Here is a 17,731-nt window from a genome sequence, read left to right on the forward strand (position 1 = left end):
TAAATCCATTCACAGCCCTGGATAACACTAATCCCCTCTTTTTAATGGTTGCATACTGCTCTAAAGTGTGGCTGTGCTGTAGCTTCCTCTGCCAGGCCCTCTGTGGACATTCATTTTGTTTCTTGCTTTTTGTCTCTGTGAACCAAACAGCAGTAACCACTCTGGTACATACATACTTAATTACTGGTGGTTTAGTTTCTGTGGGATAGAGTCTCAGGAGTGGATTCCTGGGTCACAAAAGATAGTTATTTGCAGTGTTAATAGCTGCTGCTGGATTGCTTTCCAAAAAGGCTATAATACTTTATCTCTACCAGTCACTATAAGAGTATCTCCAAAGGAGTAGGTGTATTTATTTTTCTAAGCTTCCATTTATTTTTCTAAAGCCTCTTAACAATGTTCCTTACACACACACACACACACACACACATATGATTAATTTTAATTTGAAGTAAATTTCTCAAACAAGCACGAGTCTGAGTAATAATAATATGAGACAGAGATCTTTCAAAACGAGTGATTATTTAAAAAAATATTTAAACAATTATAGGCAGTTTCCCTGGCATCTATGGGAAATTTCTATTCATTCTGTATGGGATTTACCTTAAGGAAGAAATCTCATTCTTTTATGCTAGGATTCCTCTGTGCAAAATGTGAGGCCTCCTAGAGGATAACAATTTTGAGTGTGATTAATTGCAAGGCCAAGGAAAAACTATGGCCAGTTTTGTTTCTGATCTCGCTATCCTCTTTGCAGTTGGTATGATTGGTCACCTTATAACAGTGTTCATTGTGTGTTTCAAATAATAACTGGGCTGAGGTCAGACTGTGGTTAACTCAAAGCCTGTGTAAATCAGGCCATGAAAATATATTTTATTTGCCTGCCTTACACACATGAAGTGTGGGTGAGCCCTGGTGAGCCATCCACCAAAAGATAAGCTAGAGGAAGGCTGCTGCATGGTTTTAGCCTCCAAGGTGAATTATTCCCATTTAAATTTCATCTCCCACCTCTCCTAATCCAGTGTGAGTACCTAATGAGCGCTGGATAATAACATAGCAACATTTCTAGGTGAAGCTAATCTGATTCTGGATAGCAGGCTTCCAGGCCCACAGCCGAATGAATTGCTTGGTATTTCCAAGTTTGAAAATACTTTTTTCCCCTTTCAAGTGCTCCTTGGCAGCAGGTAAGGAATGTTAAAGCTCCTGTAAGTGCCAATTAAGGCCAATTATAACTCGCCTGGCCTGCTGAGACAGTGAAGTGGAGTTAGTGGAGACTTGTATTCCTGTAAAATGGAGAACTGGCTTTCACCAATGACAGGAACACAGTATTTCATAACTGCCAGCAGCTTGTTTGTTGCCCTCCAGAACACTGAATGACACCTCTGCTGGCTTCTCAAGGATTCCGTTTAGGAAATCCCAAGATTTGTGGGGGACTTGACTAATTTCTGTAATAGAAACCTCAGTTTTTCTGTTTCTGTTTAACTCTTCTTTTCTATCATCCATCCAGTTTCTCCTTGACTGTAATCATAATAGCTAACATTTGCTGAACGTTTAACAAGTGCTGGACGCTGCATTACCTGCGTTATCTCAAATTTACTCCTCAACCCAGGCTTGTGGCAGGAGGGAGTATCAGTCCTTAGCTCTCCAGAGTCTCTTGCCCATGGCTGCACAACTAGAAGTGCTCAGACTGCAGGCTGGCTGCCCCCTGAACCCAAACCTTGAGTGCTTCTCCTAGCCTCCTGCAAGTTTGCTTGTTTGCTGCGAATAGGCTAATGCACAGTTCAGAACTCCCTTTGTGCACTAGAGTAAAATTGACATGTGTACACCATCCAAACCACAGCTGATACATATAATTTTTGGTCAGTGAGGCACGGATGTTATTCTATTAAAATGTTATTTTAGTCTGTAGTTTTTTTTTAGTCTGTAGTCTTAATTTTTTTTCTTAGGAAAAAAGAAATATGACCATGTCCCCAGACCTAAACACTTATATCTGAGCCATCACTGGGATATTTAATATCAAAATAAACTTTATTTGGATAGGATATTGAGAAATGATTTGAAGAAAATTGTGATAATGCTTTACAAGCAGAACAAAGCAGTATTTGCTTAAACATTTTATTCAGGGCATTAAGAGGGGCACATGTGAGTGTTTAAAATTGAACTTTTTTCTCAGTTTCTATGTATTTGTGTTATTGGTATACAAAATTATGTTTTCCTGGCTTACACAGCCATTCATTCATCCCTTTTCTGATGTAGGTCTTAGAAATGTTAAAATTGTTTTTCTCTTATTTCTGAACTTAAATATAGACGTGTGTTTGTAGCATTTAAGAACATTTGCTAAAATTCACCCTGGTTTTCTTCAGTGTCGCAGAATGACTTGATTCTTAGAACTGTCTTGGATTGGCTGACTCTCATAATGATATTTTTCCCCACTGGTACAATCACTGTGTACAAAAGGGAATATTAGAAAAGCAAGCATTTGTCCTTGGGAGGCCAGCAAGAAGTCTGGTGTCCTGTCGTACAAGTGTAGTGATAGGGAAGTGTGGTTTAGCTCAAGAAGAATCCTCCTACCCTGTTCTTTTCTGCTATTGATGACGTTAAGGAGATTCCTTGGCTACCCCTGCAGGGAGGGCAGTTGAAGTAGAGTAAATACTACTAAGACCTGCGGCAATCAGGTTGTACAGCCATGGAATTTTTTTTTTTTTTTTTTTTTTTCTAGCTTAAGAAAAGCTTCAGTGAATTAACTTAAAATTCTTATTTTCACTAATGAGCTTTTGAAAAGATTTGGGAGATGTATCCGCATCCTGTGCTTCTAAGGCTTGCTGATGACTCTTCCCTTGGGTTCTCCTAGTGTCTTTTAAGGGCTACCATAGTTTTGGATTGTATGAACGTTATTGTAAGGAATCTCGGTGGTGGGGGAGGGCTTGGGGGAAAGTGGGTTTCAGAAAATCCCCTGGGTCTTGGTATTGCTGACATTGTTGGGATCTGAATCCTTGTGAAAATAGGGCAGTGCAGCTATTATTCTTTTGCTTTAGAGTCAATTTAGAATTTGGCCCGATAGAAGACGTTTTCATGCTTGTCTAAAAACTCTTCCCCACCCGTTTCAGGCTAAATCATTTCCACATACGTAACTCATGACTTCTGCCCAATATTCTGTGTGGGGTGATAGGATTTTGTAGAAGAATCTTTTCCCGCTTCTTTTGACATTTAAAAGAGTTCATTTTGAACTATCAGATTTCTAAGTCATTTTTATAAAACTCAGATCACTTGGCGGTTCTTTCTGTGTCACTTGTGATTTTTTGTTGTTTTGTTTTTATTAGAACTCTGTCACCTGGGCTGGAGTGCAGTGGCGCAGTCATAGCTCACTGCAGCCTCAAACTCCTGGACTCTTGCCTTACCCTCCCAGGTAGTTGGGATTACAGGTGTGAGCCATTACACCCCATTCCATGTCTATTTGACAGTAGATTTGTTGATTGGCCAGAGAGAGGGAGCATGATAGGGATGATAGGGAAACAGTCCAGGAAGACACTATTTTCAAGGGGGCACTCAGTGAGAGAAATTCTTGGATTTAAAAGTATGAAAGCTTTAGTCAGTCCTCCAGTGATTGAACAACAAACTGGACAAACATGTGGATATGAAATTACACATTTTACAAATATTCATATATTTCACAGAAAGTGGGTTAAGTTTTTTTGTTACTAGATTTAGGAAGGAAAAGTATGCTTAGGAATAATAAACTTTTTTTGTAAAGTTTAGCAACTATAGATAGTATAGGGGAAATAAAACCGGAAAAATGCTGCAGGCATTTTATAGAAATGTTTAATTTTAAGACCTTTAGGTCTACTGAGACTTAAAATGTAAGTTTTTAAATAAATCATGTAAGTTTTGTAATATACCTGGTAGTAACTGTGTCAGTTTAAAGGCATTCAGAAAAAAATTCACAAAGTATAAGTAATTTGTATTTTAGCAGGTTAAACTTATAGTATTCCATCTTCCCCAGTTTTGACAAGTTGCCTTTCAAATAGAAAGATTAATTTACACCGTCCAGGACGCCTGGTATGACCATATTAGATGAAATTAGACTCCACCCCCTGTTTTCTGTTGATCTGCCAGGACCTTTGTAATTCAAGTGCTTTTTACAGTAGTAGCAAATGTTACATAAGCCCAAACATGGAGCATATTTGGAGTTGGTGGGCAGACCCAAATCATGATGCAAGCCTGCAGTAGCAAGTGTGCAATGAAGCACAACCAAATTCTGTGAATGGAAGGTAGCAAGACGCCTCTCCAAAGCAGCCCTTCTGCGCAGGAGCTGAAAGCTCCACTGGGTAAGTTTTCTGAGACAGTTTTCAGAGGCTGGGCTTGGCTCAGGGCCCAGCTCTGGATGAGCCTGTGGACGGTGGGGTAGGTCTTTGCTAACCGTACGTAGAACCAAGCAGAGTTGGGAAGAGTTTATGCAGGCCTCTTTCCTCCTGGCGTTTGTCTTGCCCTGCCAGCAGGCCAGGAGGGCTTCGCTGCTCAAGTAGTGGAGGGAGGGAGCCTGCAGAGCTAGGGGATCAGCGTGGTTAATCGCAGCCACAGGGATTAGCTGCTGCAAGCTGTCCACAGGAGCCATTCTGAAATGTCATTTGAGTGATCTGGCCAAAGTTCAGATGCAGACAGGAGTCGAGTTTGTTATTAACTCCAACAAAATGCTGAGGTTTGCACCAAACAGTTCCCATATCTCAAAACAGAGAGAGTATTGGTTACGTTGCTCTCTAAAAATGGAGGAACGTTGTAACATGCTTTAACTGTTTGTTTTTTATCTTACTTGTGGTAAGTGAGGTTTCATGACAGGCAGTTTGCAGTGTTTCCTGTAGAATGTGTTTGAAAGCTGTTTTGTCAGATACTTCAGTTCCACAACAAAGTTTCAAACAAAACACTGCGTCAAGAGGAAGAACAACTTCAAAATACAACCAGTAACCCTGGGAAGTCATTCAGTAACTTAAATTGAGTGTATAAAAATTTAATTATGGACTGACTGCCAGAAAAGATGATTTTTTTCAGTTGTGTTATTAAGGTAGCCAACAGAGCTAAGCTGATTCTTCTTGGGTGGATGTGGAGGCTGTTCTCAATGTTACCTTACCTGTCTCAGACCTTCTGTCTTCATGCAGGAAGTGAGGTGTCAGTTGAGTTCTTTAGTTTTCAGGGGATTCAGATTTCATGCCTTCTGCAATAATGAGCTTGACCGGATGATTTTAATTGAGGTTGAAATTTAGCTCCCCAGTTGTAGGACTTTAAATATGAAAAGATCTTAAACCTTTAATCAAATTGCTGTTGATTCTCTATAACTGATTTTTCTGAAAACTCTTGTCAGACAGTTTTAGGTTTGCTATTTCTGCTTTCGTTTTTGCATGTCACTTCTGATGTTTTATTAGTTGACAGCCCTGGCCTGCAGGTGGAGCAGATACTGTTTCTCTTCAGAAAAAATAAATGCGTGTTGCAGACTCATTGAAAACATTGGCATTCCTGAGTAATTAATCACTCATTCCTTATTAAAAGAATGCATAATGAAGGAAGCTGTTAGGCTGTGTTCAAAATGTGAGGTTTTTCTTATTTCCATGTTTTGGTCTTCAGGTATTCTGCCCTGCCCCACCCAGAATAAGGTGATAGAAAAAGGATATAAAACTAGTGGATAATAACAATAAGGATTGTGACTGGCTCAGTGTAGCACTTTTTAGCAGATGATTTTGTCCTTTCGTTGTACCTTGCAGAGTTGCTCTTGTTTGTTGGACTGGGAAGATGATGCTCCCTGTTGGGATTCCTACACAGAAATTTCTATTTTAAAAGACAAAACAGAAATCAAACAAAAACAAGACAGCTCCTCTAATTTGAGTTTTACCAGTTTCCTTTTATTCTCTCTCTTTTTGTGTATATGTAAAAATTGGATTGGAGTGGTAACGGCGTAGTTTTGTTTTGTTCTTTTAAATTGTCTTTTAGCATTTTGGTAATAGCCCATATATTTCATTTGGGAAAGACAGTGACCTAGACCAAAATGAGACTATAGAGATACTTGTGTAAAGACTGAGTATGTTTGATGCTTGAACTACAGATAGTGTAACAAATTGGAAGGCTATACTTAAAAAGGTAAATAGCTGAAATTCTAAGGTGTTCTTTTCCCTAACATATAGAGGATTAAATCAAAAGTAGCTAGAGACTAGTGGATTTTTGTTTTGGCTCACTTTTCTTCTCACATGTTGGTACCTGAGGTATAGAAACAGTTCAAGTGAATGATGGTGTGAGAGCGAGAAAGGGGAGTGAAATTTTACAAAATGATGTGCATCACTCAGATGGTGAGGTCATGTTTGTTTCAGCCAGGGTGATTTATTGCTGTAGTCTGTCAGCATCATTTGGGTAACACTGTGCTCTCTGATGATAGCAGAGAGAAGTCCTTATGGCTGTTAGCAGAGCAGAAGTGTCAGCCAGCATGTCATTCATTGTGTGGTATCTGTAGTTAGAAACGGTGACAGCAAGATCACAGAGGTGGCATAAACAGTTGGATGGTTGTGTTACGCTCAAAAGCAACAGCATCCTTTTCCCAAAAGGTACTTTCCCTAAGTGTGTGTATGCGTTAGAGAGGATGATAACCCTCGGGTCGAAAGTCTGCACCTTGAACGGGGTTGCAGGAGCATAGAAAGGGCGTCCTTCAGGAACTGAACGGATCACTCAGACCACTCGGTTTTACTTAAGACAAGCTGTTTCATGAAAGAAAAAAAAAAGGGTGTTATACTCGTAGCTGAGGTGATCAACTGTTACAACACTCTGTACCTCCTCTTTTTCCCTATCATTCCATCTTTTTCAATAAAATTTTTGGATTTTTTTTAAGCCCTTTTACAAATGTTTGCAAAGAGCTGCAAGTTAAGCAGGCAGGGAAGGAGTATCCCCCAGATATTCAGTAAGTTTTTCATATTTCTCACATACTTGAAAGCAGAGTTCAGAAAGAACAGTCCTCTTGGGAAGAATTCCTGGCAAGAGGATTATTTGAGGTTGCCATATTTCTGCTCCTTTCTTAGCAACATTATTTACAATCCATTCACGCCTGTCCCTTCCCCCACTGAAGTGGAGTCGTTCTCCCTTGTAATCTGCCCTTTGTGATCTGTTCTCTTTCATGCAGCCAGTGTGAATGGGTATGCTGCAGTGTGCGCTCTGCCCAGAGACGTGGAAATGCCAAGAGACCCGAATACTTTAGTTGGGCCTTTATTTCTGTCATAAAGCACTGACTTGAAGAGCTTGATAATTTGATTAGGACCTTTGGTGAAAAGTTGTTTCAAGTGGCCCAAGTGCTATAAATGACTCTCTTTTCTGCACTTTCCCCTTATGTTTTAATTTAAAAGCACCTCCGCATTAAGGGGAGGAGAGATGCATTTGGCAGAGGTAGCAGTTGGAGACTAATTTGTTAGGGCAGCCAGTGTTGAAATCATCCTTTTCAGTTAAATCTCTCTAGTGGAAATGATGCCGAGTGCTTTGTGGCAAGGACTTTTTCTTTCTTAGTGTTTTCCAGTGCCATTTGTAACCCACCTAAGCATGCTCTGAAGTTGCCTCCCAGCCCCAATTTTGGCTAATTGTCCTTTGAGGCACTGCATGTCAGAGGTCAGTTCTGAATTCCCCAACTTGAGATTTGAATGTTCCAGGGACAGTCCCACCGACTTGCTTCCTTTTAAGCAATTAGACTACACTCAGCTCTCTCTGGAATAGTTTCATCAAGTGCCTGGGGAACATAAAGAAATTGGATCAAAGATAAAGCAGATTTAGAATTAAAAAGAACCTGTGACTACAAAGAGTGGATGGAGTAGGACCATGTTTGGTTGTCAGGCCATGTGTGAGTGCTTTTAAGAAGATTAAGAAAATTTAGAGGGAAAAGTTGACAACAATGAAAGTAGTGAGGAAATATGAAATGCTTAATGTTCATGTGTAATCCATATGTAGTGATATGTAGTCCATGTGTAGTGATTTGCAGTGGTATGCCAAGTATTTTTTAATATTCATTAGGAAAAAATATATATATATATGAAACTCCTACATCAAATACAAAGTCATTCTTTCAGAGATATTATTGCTTAGGATAATGCTAAATTAGTACCTAGTGGGCCACTGAATTTTTAAAAATATATTAAGTAAATAATCGTCTAGATATTGTGCAGATTTGGAAAAGGATCCAAAGTATGATTCAGTTGTGAATAACAGAAGTTTAGGGAAAACACTAGTTGGGAGCAAAGTACATGTGTAAGAAAAAAGTGCTGAGTTTGTTTGTTTGTTTGTTTGTTTAATGCAGTCTTTATTTCTAGTCTGCCTCAGGTCCTGCTCTTGGATGTTTTCTTAAGGAGTTATAATCCTTGTGAAAGACACATAATGCCAGTTGACACCACATGAGTTGTGTTTGGTGGCCTGGAAATGGAGTATGACAGTTTGGATTAATTGGGAGCCGTGTAATAGCAAGCTGCAGTTATTTTTCAACCTGGACATAAAAATAAACAATAAATAATTTTGTGAAGGGACAGCTTGATGAATGACCTAAAGTTTCAAAACTGAGCTTTTGATATGTGCATTGTTGCTTACTATGACTGGCCAAAGACTGTGTGCATGTTTACCTGTGTTTTACATTTTATAGCCATGTATAACCTTCATTATTGAAAGTCCTTGCTTTAAATGACCGTCATTATGGGATGTTTGTGGAATGGAGCTGTCAGAAGGCATGAAGTCGTGCATTTCTTGAAGCATGCATTGGTATTTCTCATAAGGCCCGTCCATGCCGAGTGCACACTCTATTTAACCTTAACTGACTGAACTGACTGAGTCTATCTGAAAGTATGAGTGAGTTTCATTTAAAGAAAAATTTGTGGGTTTTACTTAGAAAATCTGCCCAAAATTTCCACCTTTGGATCTGTAAACTGAATTTGAGACTTGATCTTCATTTTATTCTATTTGCAGTTTTTCGTGAGTGTCTTCTGAATTCTGTGAGGAAAATGAGCCAACCTTTTATTTGTAAAATAACTTTATCTTGAATGAATTTTCTTTTTGTTTAGTATGAATATGCTAATTTTTAAATGAATTCTTAAAGTTGCTCCCCTGAGCTCCTATCTTATCTTCCTGATATCTTCCTGAAATGGCATGTAAAAATATGTATACTAAATCCTTATCACACTGGAGAAGATAACTTACAGTAAAGAGGGTTTGGTTTGTTCTTAAGTGATTTCTACTTTCTTTAGAAGTCAGGAGGTGTTATTGGCGAGTACTTTTCTGTCTAAAGAAATAAGCCTGTAGCTGGCATCAGCCAAGCTAATGGGGTATCTGTCTTATGTGCTGTTGAGTTCCCAGTACTTGGTCCATAGTAGGCTCTGTGCTGCAGTCTTTGCAACTCTTTATCATTTAATCCACAGCAGCCCTGCAAAGTAGGCTTGGCAGTTGAAGACACTGCCAACGAGGATGGAGTGAGCTGGTTGCCCAGGTTCACCCAACTAGTAACTGGCAGAGCAAGGATATGAACCCACATATCCCTGACTCTAAAGTTCTTACCCTTTTCAGGTAATCTTTTAAAAAGTATTTTTATTTGATTTGGATTCTATTCAGGCTGATTACTCAACCCATACATATCAAGACTGTGCCCAACAGCCCTGAGCCTCTGCTGGGAAGGTGACCGTAAACAACCTGAGAGTGACTGGAAGCACGCATATTGTATTGTCTACTGGTTGGTGGGTCCAGCCTTACCCTGTTGAGCAGATGTTTGCTGATGGTCTTTTGTAGAGCATCCTCATCTGGAAACTGTGTTTAAGTTGATTCCTTTTAACCAAGCTATAAAGACAGCCCCAATTGGCACGTTCTGTCACAGTTTACTCTTCAAACTGATGCAGGATTTTTCTTCTTGGTCACACTGCAAGCCAGGGATGCCCGGCCAGCGATGCCATGCTTGGGCCTCCCTCGGCCACGCTGGGTGTGCCGCAGCTTGCCTGTGTTATAGGTTGTACCTGCGTTTGGCGGTTCCTGAGCTCTTGTATTGCACCCAAGAAGAATGAGGATACGTGGAACATTGGAGAGTGAGAAAAGTGGAGAACAATTTTATTGACTGATGGCAACGGCTTTCAGCAGAGAGAATTTGGGGAGAGGGGAATATTTCCCCCATGTGGCTGGGTCTAGGGCCCTTTATGGACTCAGAATGGGGAGTCTGATTGGTTTGCGAGTATTCAAAAAGCTTTAAAACGAAGGCACAACTCAAAGGTGGGCATGACAGTGTAGAAAAACCAATTTGGAAATGGTAGGTATATATAAAAACAGGTGAAGGATGGGGACCAGAGGAAAGCATCCCAAACGGGGAGACAAATTCTCAATCCAGTCCTAGGATTTAACTTGTAGCTTGACTTTCAGGCTTTAAACTGTCTTCAACTTGGAGGTGGGTTTTCGTCGGAGACCCTACCCTGTCTGTCTAGGCACTTGTCTGCCTCTATCAAAACCATCTTGGATGCTTTAAAACCCTCCAAGCAGAGAACTGCTACACTGGCTGACACACTCATAGCTGATTTTTAGCTTAGCAACTTCCAAAATGGAAAGGTGAAATCGAAAACAGTCTGGATTTCCCTTAAACATATTCTGGATCCCACCCTGAATATACCAAAAAACTGTCATCGATGACAGATGTTCAGCCTATGCAGACTTGTACACTAACAACCTGCTTTTGCCGAGCACTTGGGGAAGATGGCCTTCTTACTGATTTATGCCCCAACCCTCACCTTTATCCCTGCCCCTCCGTGATGTATTATGACTTGCTAATAATGCCATTTCAGAGCAGGCAGGTTGCCTTGTGCTTTCACCCAGGTGCTGGAGTCAGCCTGCCTGGGATTGCACCCATCTTTGCCTCTTAAGTAACCATGTGATGTTGGACAACTGACTTGAGTCCTTTAAAGCCTTGGCTTCCTCATCTGGAAAGTGAGGATAATAATAGTATCTACTTTGTTAGAAAGATGGTCAGGATTGAATGAGATAATCCATGTAAATCCCGTAGCATGGTGCCTGGCATGTGGTTTCTACGCAATACACAGTAGCAGCTGTTGTTGATGTTGTTGTTCTTGAAGGTGAGATTTCTCATCAGCTAGTTGTTTGGATTATAAAAGATTAGTAAAAGGTTTAATAAGATGTAAGAAAAGAGCCCTGAATAAAGGCTATGGGATGGGTTGCAGCTTGTGAGTTACCATGAGATGGTGGAAGGAGGTTATCTGAAATTGGATGAAAAATTGTAGCATCAGATGTGTTTGGGTGTGGTTAATAACACACATGGTGGTGAACTGAGGTAGATGGTAGAAGTTTGAGGGGTGTGCATTTTGAATCTTCCCATTTGGCTCTTTTCAGCCAGTTTTCTGTGTTCACCTGGTATTTCTTACAGATAAAAATCATGAAAAGTGAATGCAAAATTTCAATATGTTCAAATTGTTTCTTAGTATATCGGTGGCTTTGGAATGCTTTTGCATTCTCAAAACAAGCTTTATAGCAGAACTGAGGATATTTAATTCAGGTTCTGTGGGGGTTTCTTAGTAGTTAGCCACTTGCATGATACCCGTTGAGAATAGAACAAATTGATACTGTGCTCAGGAATGATAGTATGCCTTGCTTTATTTTGGCATGTATAAAATTGAGACCAGAACACCAGATTTTTCTTCTTTAGAAGTATGTATTTAATAACCGAGTAAACTATTCATTGTAGAAAAACAATACACAAATGTATTAAAAAATAGAGCTATAATCCCAGGAATAACCACTTTTTAAAAAGCTTGACATATATCCTTCTAGATTATTTTCAAGTATGAATGTTAGCATTTGGAGTTACAATTTGTTTTGACTGCTGTTTAGATTTGTGCCCTAATTTTGACACTTGCTCATTATAAATTATTTTTAGTTGTTTTCAAAGCAATATTTATGATATAAAAAGATCTAATTATTTGCTTTGAACTCCTTTTTGGTGTGTACCTGGGTGTTAATACTTAAAATTTTTTTTTAAATCTCAGAATGAATTCAGAATTATAAGCTTAGTATTCTCGGTTGCATTCCATTTTGGAAGACCTATACAGAGCTGTCCACCCTCCTATACCCACTAATATCCTGCCCTTGCCATGTGACGTATTAAAGCCACAAGGGAAAAGAGCCCCATGAAACTCCATCTCCCTCGCTTCTCCCCAGCACAACACACACGTACACACTTAGGCATGTTTGTCTTTCCTTGTCTCTGCTCTTTCCTTGTGTCTGTACTTGTCTGTCAGTCGGCCTGTCTCTCCCTTGCTGGAGCCATTCATCATGCCCTCCTCATTCAGGGACAGAGTGTGCTCTCTCTGGGCTGGTGCCAGATCCTGGAGAGAGGAGCGCTTTGAAAACTCAACTTGGCCTCCTCAGCAGACCACATTGCAGTTGTTCTCAGCATCTGGCCACCGCTTTGTCCACTTAATATAGGGTCCCTAACCCCACCTATAATTTGCCCACTTCTCTTCTGATCTGGGAGCAAACACTTTTTTAAAGCTAGATGCCCAGTTTAGAATCTTATGAAAAATAAGAACTCACAGTGGAAGGATAAGGGGAGTCCAACTCGACTATAATTAAATTTGGTTTTTCCTTCTTGCTTTCTTGTCGGGGGAAAGCCAGATGCTGTCCTTTTCACAGAATAAGTTACCAGTCCATGATGTTAAGGAACAGCTTAATTCAGTAGCATGACAAGAATTTGAGCTGACACTTTTCAGCCAGAATCTCAGTTACTTACACACACTACACACACACAATCTGTTTTAAATTTTAGTGAATGAAAAATTCACATGATAGATTGTCATTCTTAGTTTTTAAATAGTTTTTATTGTTACTGAAGTAGAAAATATAATTTTTTTGAAATATTATCGATACATCAGTAGACTTTTAATGTTAGGAAGCTTTGAACCTTGATTTTCTAGTGCTGAATCCCATATTAAGAGTTAATAGATAAGACAAGAAGATTTTAACCAAAGAAAACGGGGAGGGTGGACAATGATGGGAATAGAAAATTGGAAGGACAAGCTTAAAGTTACAGTTAGTTCTGCTATAACACAACATGCATTCCTAAAAAATTACTGCACAATGCAACATTACGCAACAAAAACCACATGAGGCTTATTGGGAAAACGGGGTAATGGCACAACATTCAAAGACCTCATCAGTGACACACACAGAAAAACATAGGAACCTAATGAAAAGGGTAGCACAGTCTTACAAATGTTAAATGCTCAAAAAAAAAAAAAAATACATAAATACTAGAATAAACATGGCAGTTACCTTGAAAAGACCTGGCATTTGCTTGTGGAAGGCGTGAGAAGGGTTGCAGCTTGACTGTGAAGTGATGGAAGGAGGTTATCTGAAATTGGATAACAAATTGTAGCATCAGATGTGTTTGGGTGTGGTTAATAACACCCATGGTGGTGAACGAGGTAGATGGTGGAAGGTTGAGGGAGTGTGCATTTTGTGTTTTCCCACGTGGCTCATTTCAGCCAGGTATAGTTTTCTGTGTTCACCTGGTATTTCTTTCAGACAAAAATCATGAAAAAGTGAATGCAAAATTTCAATATGTTCAAATTGTTTCTTACTATATCGGTGGCTTTGGAATACATTTGCATTCTCAAAACAGGCTTCATAGTGGAACTGAGGGTATTTAATTTGATTGAGAATTTTATCTAATCATTTGATCTTCAAAGAAAATACATCACACATTTGCTCTGAGACACCTGCTTGAGAATTCTGATACCTAGAGTGTACTTCTTAAAAGTTAAAGTTCTAGTTGAGGGTTTTCTCTGTCTTCTTCATATCACAGATATGCCCATCCTTTAGTGCACTGTTTCAGGGGGTACACAAGGTGATTTTTGTAGATAAACATGGATGAATATTTTAATGTTTAGTTTATATAATAAGCTTATTGAACTTACTGTTTCACAGATACTATTGTTTTGGAAAAACCTATCTCAGCTGAGGGTAGAGGTGCCCTGCTTCATCCTGGGGCCCATCTGGAAATGGATTGGGAGGTGGTTTCAGGTTGTCTTTGGCAGATGGGCACTACTGGTGAAGAAGCAGTAGGAGACTAGGAATGCCAACCATTCTGAAATCCTGTATGAAGAACTGTCCTTTCCAAAATGCCAATGATGTCCCCATGAGAGACTGGTTAGTATTAGAGTAAAGAGGAGGAGGAGGAGGAGATAATAGAATTGATAATGTAAATTAAAATGTTGAGTTTAAAAAAATAGTATTTTATGTAGCTTTGGTAAGAACGATGAAAATAGTTTGCAGTTGATTAAAGTTTGGAAAACACTAATTGAGGACAAGTAGTAGTGGCGAGCTTCATTTGACAAACCCTTTAGTGCCTTGTAGCAGACAGTATTCTCAGTGCCATGCACATGCTAACTTACTCAGCTGTGGTTAATGGTTCTTGAGGCATTAGCCTAGTCTACTGTAGTGTCTCAACCGTGGCTGCACAGTAGAATCAGACAGGGAAACTTGTCAAAACTCTGGATGCCTAGTCCACACCCCAAACCAATTAAATCACAGTCTCTGAGGGAGGGACCTATGCTTCGTTTTTTTTAAGGTTCCTTTTTTTTTTCCGTTGGTTGGCCAGTTTGCCGGCCCTTGTTTTGGGGCTTTTTAAAAATCACTCCTTTTCACAAGAAAAGCTTTACTAGTCATGCAGAAGTTAATTGAAGACCTCTGTCCCATGCCTTACAGAGAAAGACGATGGAGACATGGCCCACAGAAGCTGTATCGTCTAAGGCAGGTGACAAATGCAAACGCATGTTTACAATCCTGGCTGACAAGTGCTGATGCTTAAAAGTATGTTCAGAGTGTTTTGGGGTCATAAAAGAGAGAAAAACTAAATTTAAAAAAAATCTTCAGATGCCAAATTTGGAAAACTGTTAAACTGAATTTATTTTAGTTTTTTCTTCCTTATACACAACTTTCATTTTGGAATGAACAAAAAGCAAAAGGCACTTATAAATCACTATTAATTTAACCTTCCTAACTTGATTGTAGCCTTTGTGTAGTTGAGTTGGAGAATAGAAATTTGAATTTTGTCTGTAGATAGCTAGGATAATAATTTTGTTCTGGTGTGGAACACACTCTTAAGTACTTCATAAGCCATCATTGAAGTAATGCCCTTCCAGAAATAAGTCACCACAGTTTTACCAAGAAACTCAGGACTGCTATAAGAAGATCTTTGGAAATAAACCATTGAAGTCTTACTTGTGGTCACTGATTATCATGTGCCTAATGTTTTAAATACTCATATAGCTCCTGTATTGTGATAAGTCAATGTTGGATCACATGCATTTTAAAACTTAGAGTTAAGCAAATGTGTAATTTTAAATTAATTAATTAAAGGCAGCCACTAAGGTACTTGAGCGGATAAAGTTACCAAATAATTTATTTGTTTCTGATGGTAACATTCTTCAATAGCTCTTGATTTATGTTAGTATGGATTACCTCACTCTAAGAAAACCTGATTCTCCAGTGGATAGATTTATTTTCAGCTAAACCTTTGTAGTCTATACTTAACCATGAATTTACTTCCTGGTTTAAAAAACAGGCGTAGCTATTTGTGGTATTTTTGTCTTGCGCCTTTGGCATCTTAGTGGTGTGAACCAGAGCTATGCCATCTGTAGTCAAGTGAGATTATTAAAAAAAGGGGGGTGGGAAGTGAAATGATTCACTGGAAAATTTCAGCACAAATTCTTAGGGAACGATAAGATAACCCTAGAAACATTCTTATTTGTGTCATATGCTGGTGGGTAGTGACAGGGAAAAAAAAGAAGGTACAACTTGTTTCTTAAGATTTTGCTATTTTGAAAATCAGAGAGGTGCTATGTTAGAAAGGAAGGAAGAATTGCTTGCAGTGTCAATTAGCAGAGCTCTGCAGATGAATGAATAATTTTCCTCTCTGTCAGTGCAAGTGGGAGCCAATGAGGTTCATTGCTAGCATGCAAAACCCAAAAGGCAATATTCTCATGTTTACGATGGTTGTTTAATTTCCTGATGTGATAAAACGCTTTATGCTGAGATACTTCAGAAACAGAAGGACCCGTTCCTAGAATGTTAAGTAAGTCTGTGGGGCTTGGATGAGCCATTTCTGAAGGCTGCTGAGTTTAACATATCTTCACTTAATGATACGTGTTTTAACCTGAATATATTGATCTCAGGGAATTCTTCCAGAATTACATTCGAGATTTGCCTGAAACATGGTGTCTTTTTTTCTTCATTTTCCTTTTCAGAAAGAAGACATAGCTCATCCAGCAAGCCTTCTTTGGCCGTTCCTCCCACTTCAGTATTTTCCTTCTTCCCTTCTCTGTCCAAAAGCAAAGGAGGCAGTGCAAGTGGAAGCAACCGTTCTTCCAGTGGAGGTGTTCTTAGCGCATCCTCATCGAGTTCCAAGTTGTTGAAATCACCCAAAGAGAAACTGCAGCTCAGGGGGAACACCAGGCCAATGCATCCCATTCAGCAAAGTAGAGTCCCCCATGGTAGAATGTGAGTATGGCCAAGAGGGTTTTGCTTACCTGCTGGAAATAGAGCTGTGTACACCAGTGGCATCCGAGAGTGCCTGTGAATAATATAGAAGAGAGCCCACTTGGGGAAGAATTCAAATGTATGTTATATTGTTTCTTGATGTTTCCCTATCATGTCATAGGAAACTTTTCAGAGTAGTAATAGTGGTGATAATAAGGTTACTAATATTTATTGATCCATTCTTGTGTGCTAGCTGCTGAAACCTAACTCTGGGTGTATACTATGTCACTTATCACAACAACCCTATGGAATAGGTACTGTTACTATCCTCGTTTTCCAGATGAAGAGAAGGAAGCTTCATGAGGTGGGGGAGTTTTGTCCAAGAAGGCCTTAAGTCACATAGGCCTGGATTTATGTCCCACGTCTGTCATTTCTTAGCTGTAGGGGTTTGGGCAAGGCATGGTTTCTCTCTGAGTCTAAGAATAACAGCCACTGTGCTGGGTTATTGAGAATATTCTAGTTAATATATGTCTAGCACCTGGCATAGTCTCTGGCCATAGGAGACGGTTAACAAATGGATACTGGCACTCCTGCTACTGCTGCTATTGGTAATAGTAATGATAAAAAGATGCAGAGATTCCTAGATGCCGCTGTAGAATTTTCTGGGATCTGCAGAGCAAATAGGGAAGCAGTGCTTCCTCCCTTCAGCCTTAGGTTCACATCACAGCAGTGATGAGGGAAGACTGAAGGAAGTTCACACCTTCCAGGCATGTCTTTGGCAAGTTTCTATGGTCACTCAGTAGATTGGCAGGCTTCTTGAGGTCATGTGAGGGAACAGCCATGCACTCCAATAGAAACATACTTCGCATTGTTGGGGTATCCCTCAGCCAAGTGGCGGATGGCTTTTCTCAGGCCAACCTGCCTTTGGAGGGTATAGCACACATCGTAGGTCCAAGATCTGGTAACCTGGTTAATCTCAGGGCAGGGTCCAGCACCTGCTGCTGCCTAAGGACCTTGTCAGCTGGGAGAGGATGTGACATCTTGCAGTCTCTCTACTGCTCTCAGGCTATTCCAGGTACAGCTGTTTGGGGCTGTTTGTCCTGGTTGCTAAGCCCCCAGCCCCTGTTCTTCTGTCAGAAGTACAGTACAGCAAGCTTGGTTTTTGTTCTGGGAGCTGTCCGAAAGCCAAAAAAGGTACCAGTGGTAGTGTATAAGTCAC

The 17,731-nt window shown here is 39.8% G+C and overlaps 1 protein-coding gene across 1 annotated transcript in view; it reads left to right on the forward strand.

Moving 5' to 3' along the window:
* Positions 1–4,087: 4,087 nt before the first annotated feature.
* Positions 4,088–17,731, forward strand: part of ATXN7 (ataxin 7) — a 35,803-nt gene continuing 22,159 nt past the window's right edge. The window contains exons 1-2 of the mRNA XM_011980344.1: positions 4,088–4,319; positions 16,281–16,533. Of these exons, the coding sequence (XP_011835734.1) occupies positions 4,256–4,319; positions 16,281–16,533 (317 nt within the window). The 5' untranslated portion in view covers positions 4,088–4,255. The remainder of the gene's footprint in view (positions 4,320–16,280; positions 16,534–17,731) is intronic.

This window comes from Mandrillus leucophaeus, unplaced genomic scaffold, assembly GCF_000951045.1.
Source record: "Mandrillus leucophaeus isolate KB7577 unplaced genomic scaffold, Mleu.le_1.0 Scaffold210, whole genome shotgun sequence".
NCBI lineage: Eukaryota > Metazoa > Chordata > Mammalia > Primates > Cercopithecidae > Mandrillus > Mandrillus leucophaeus.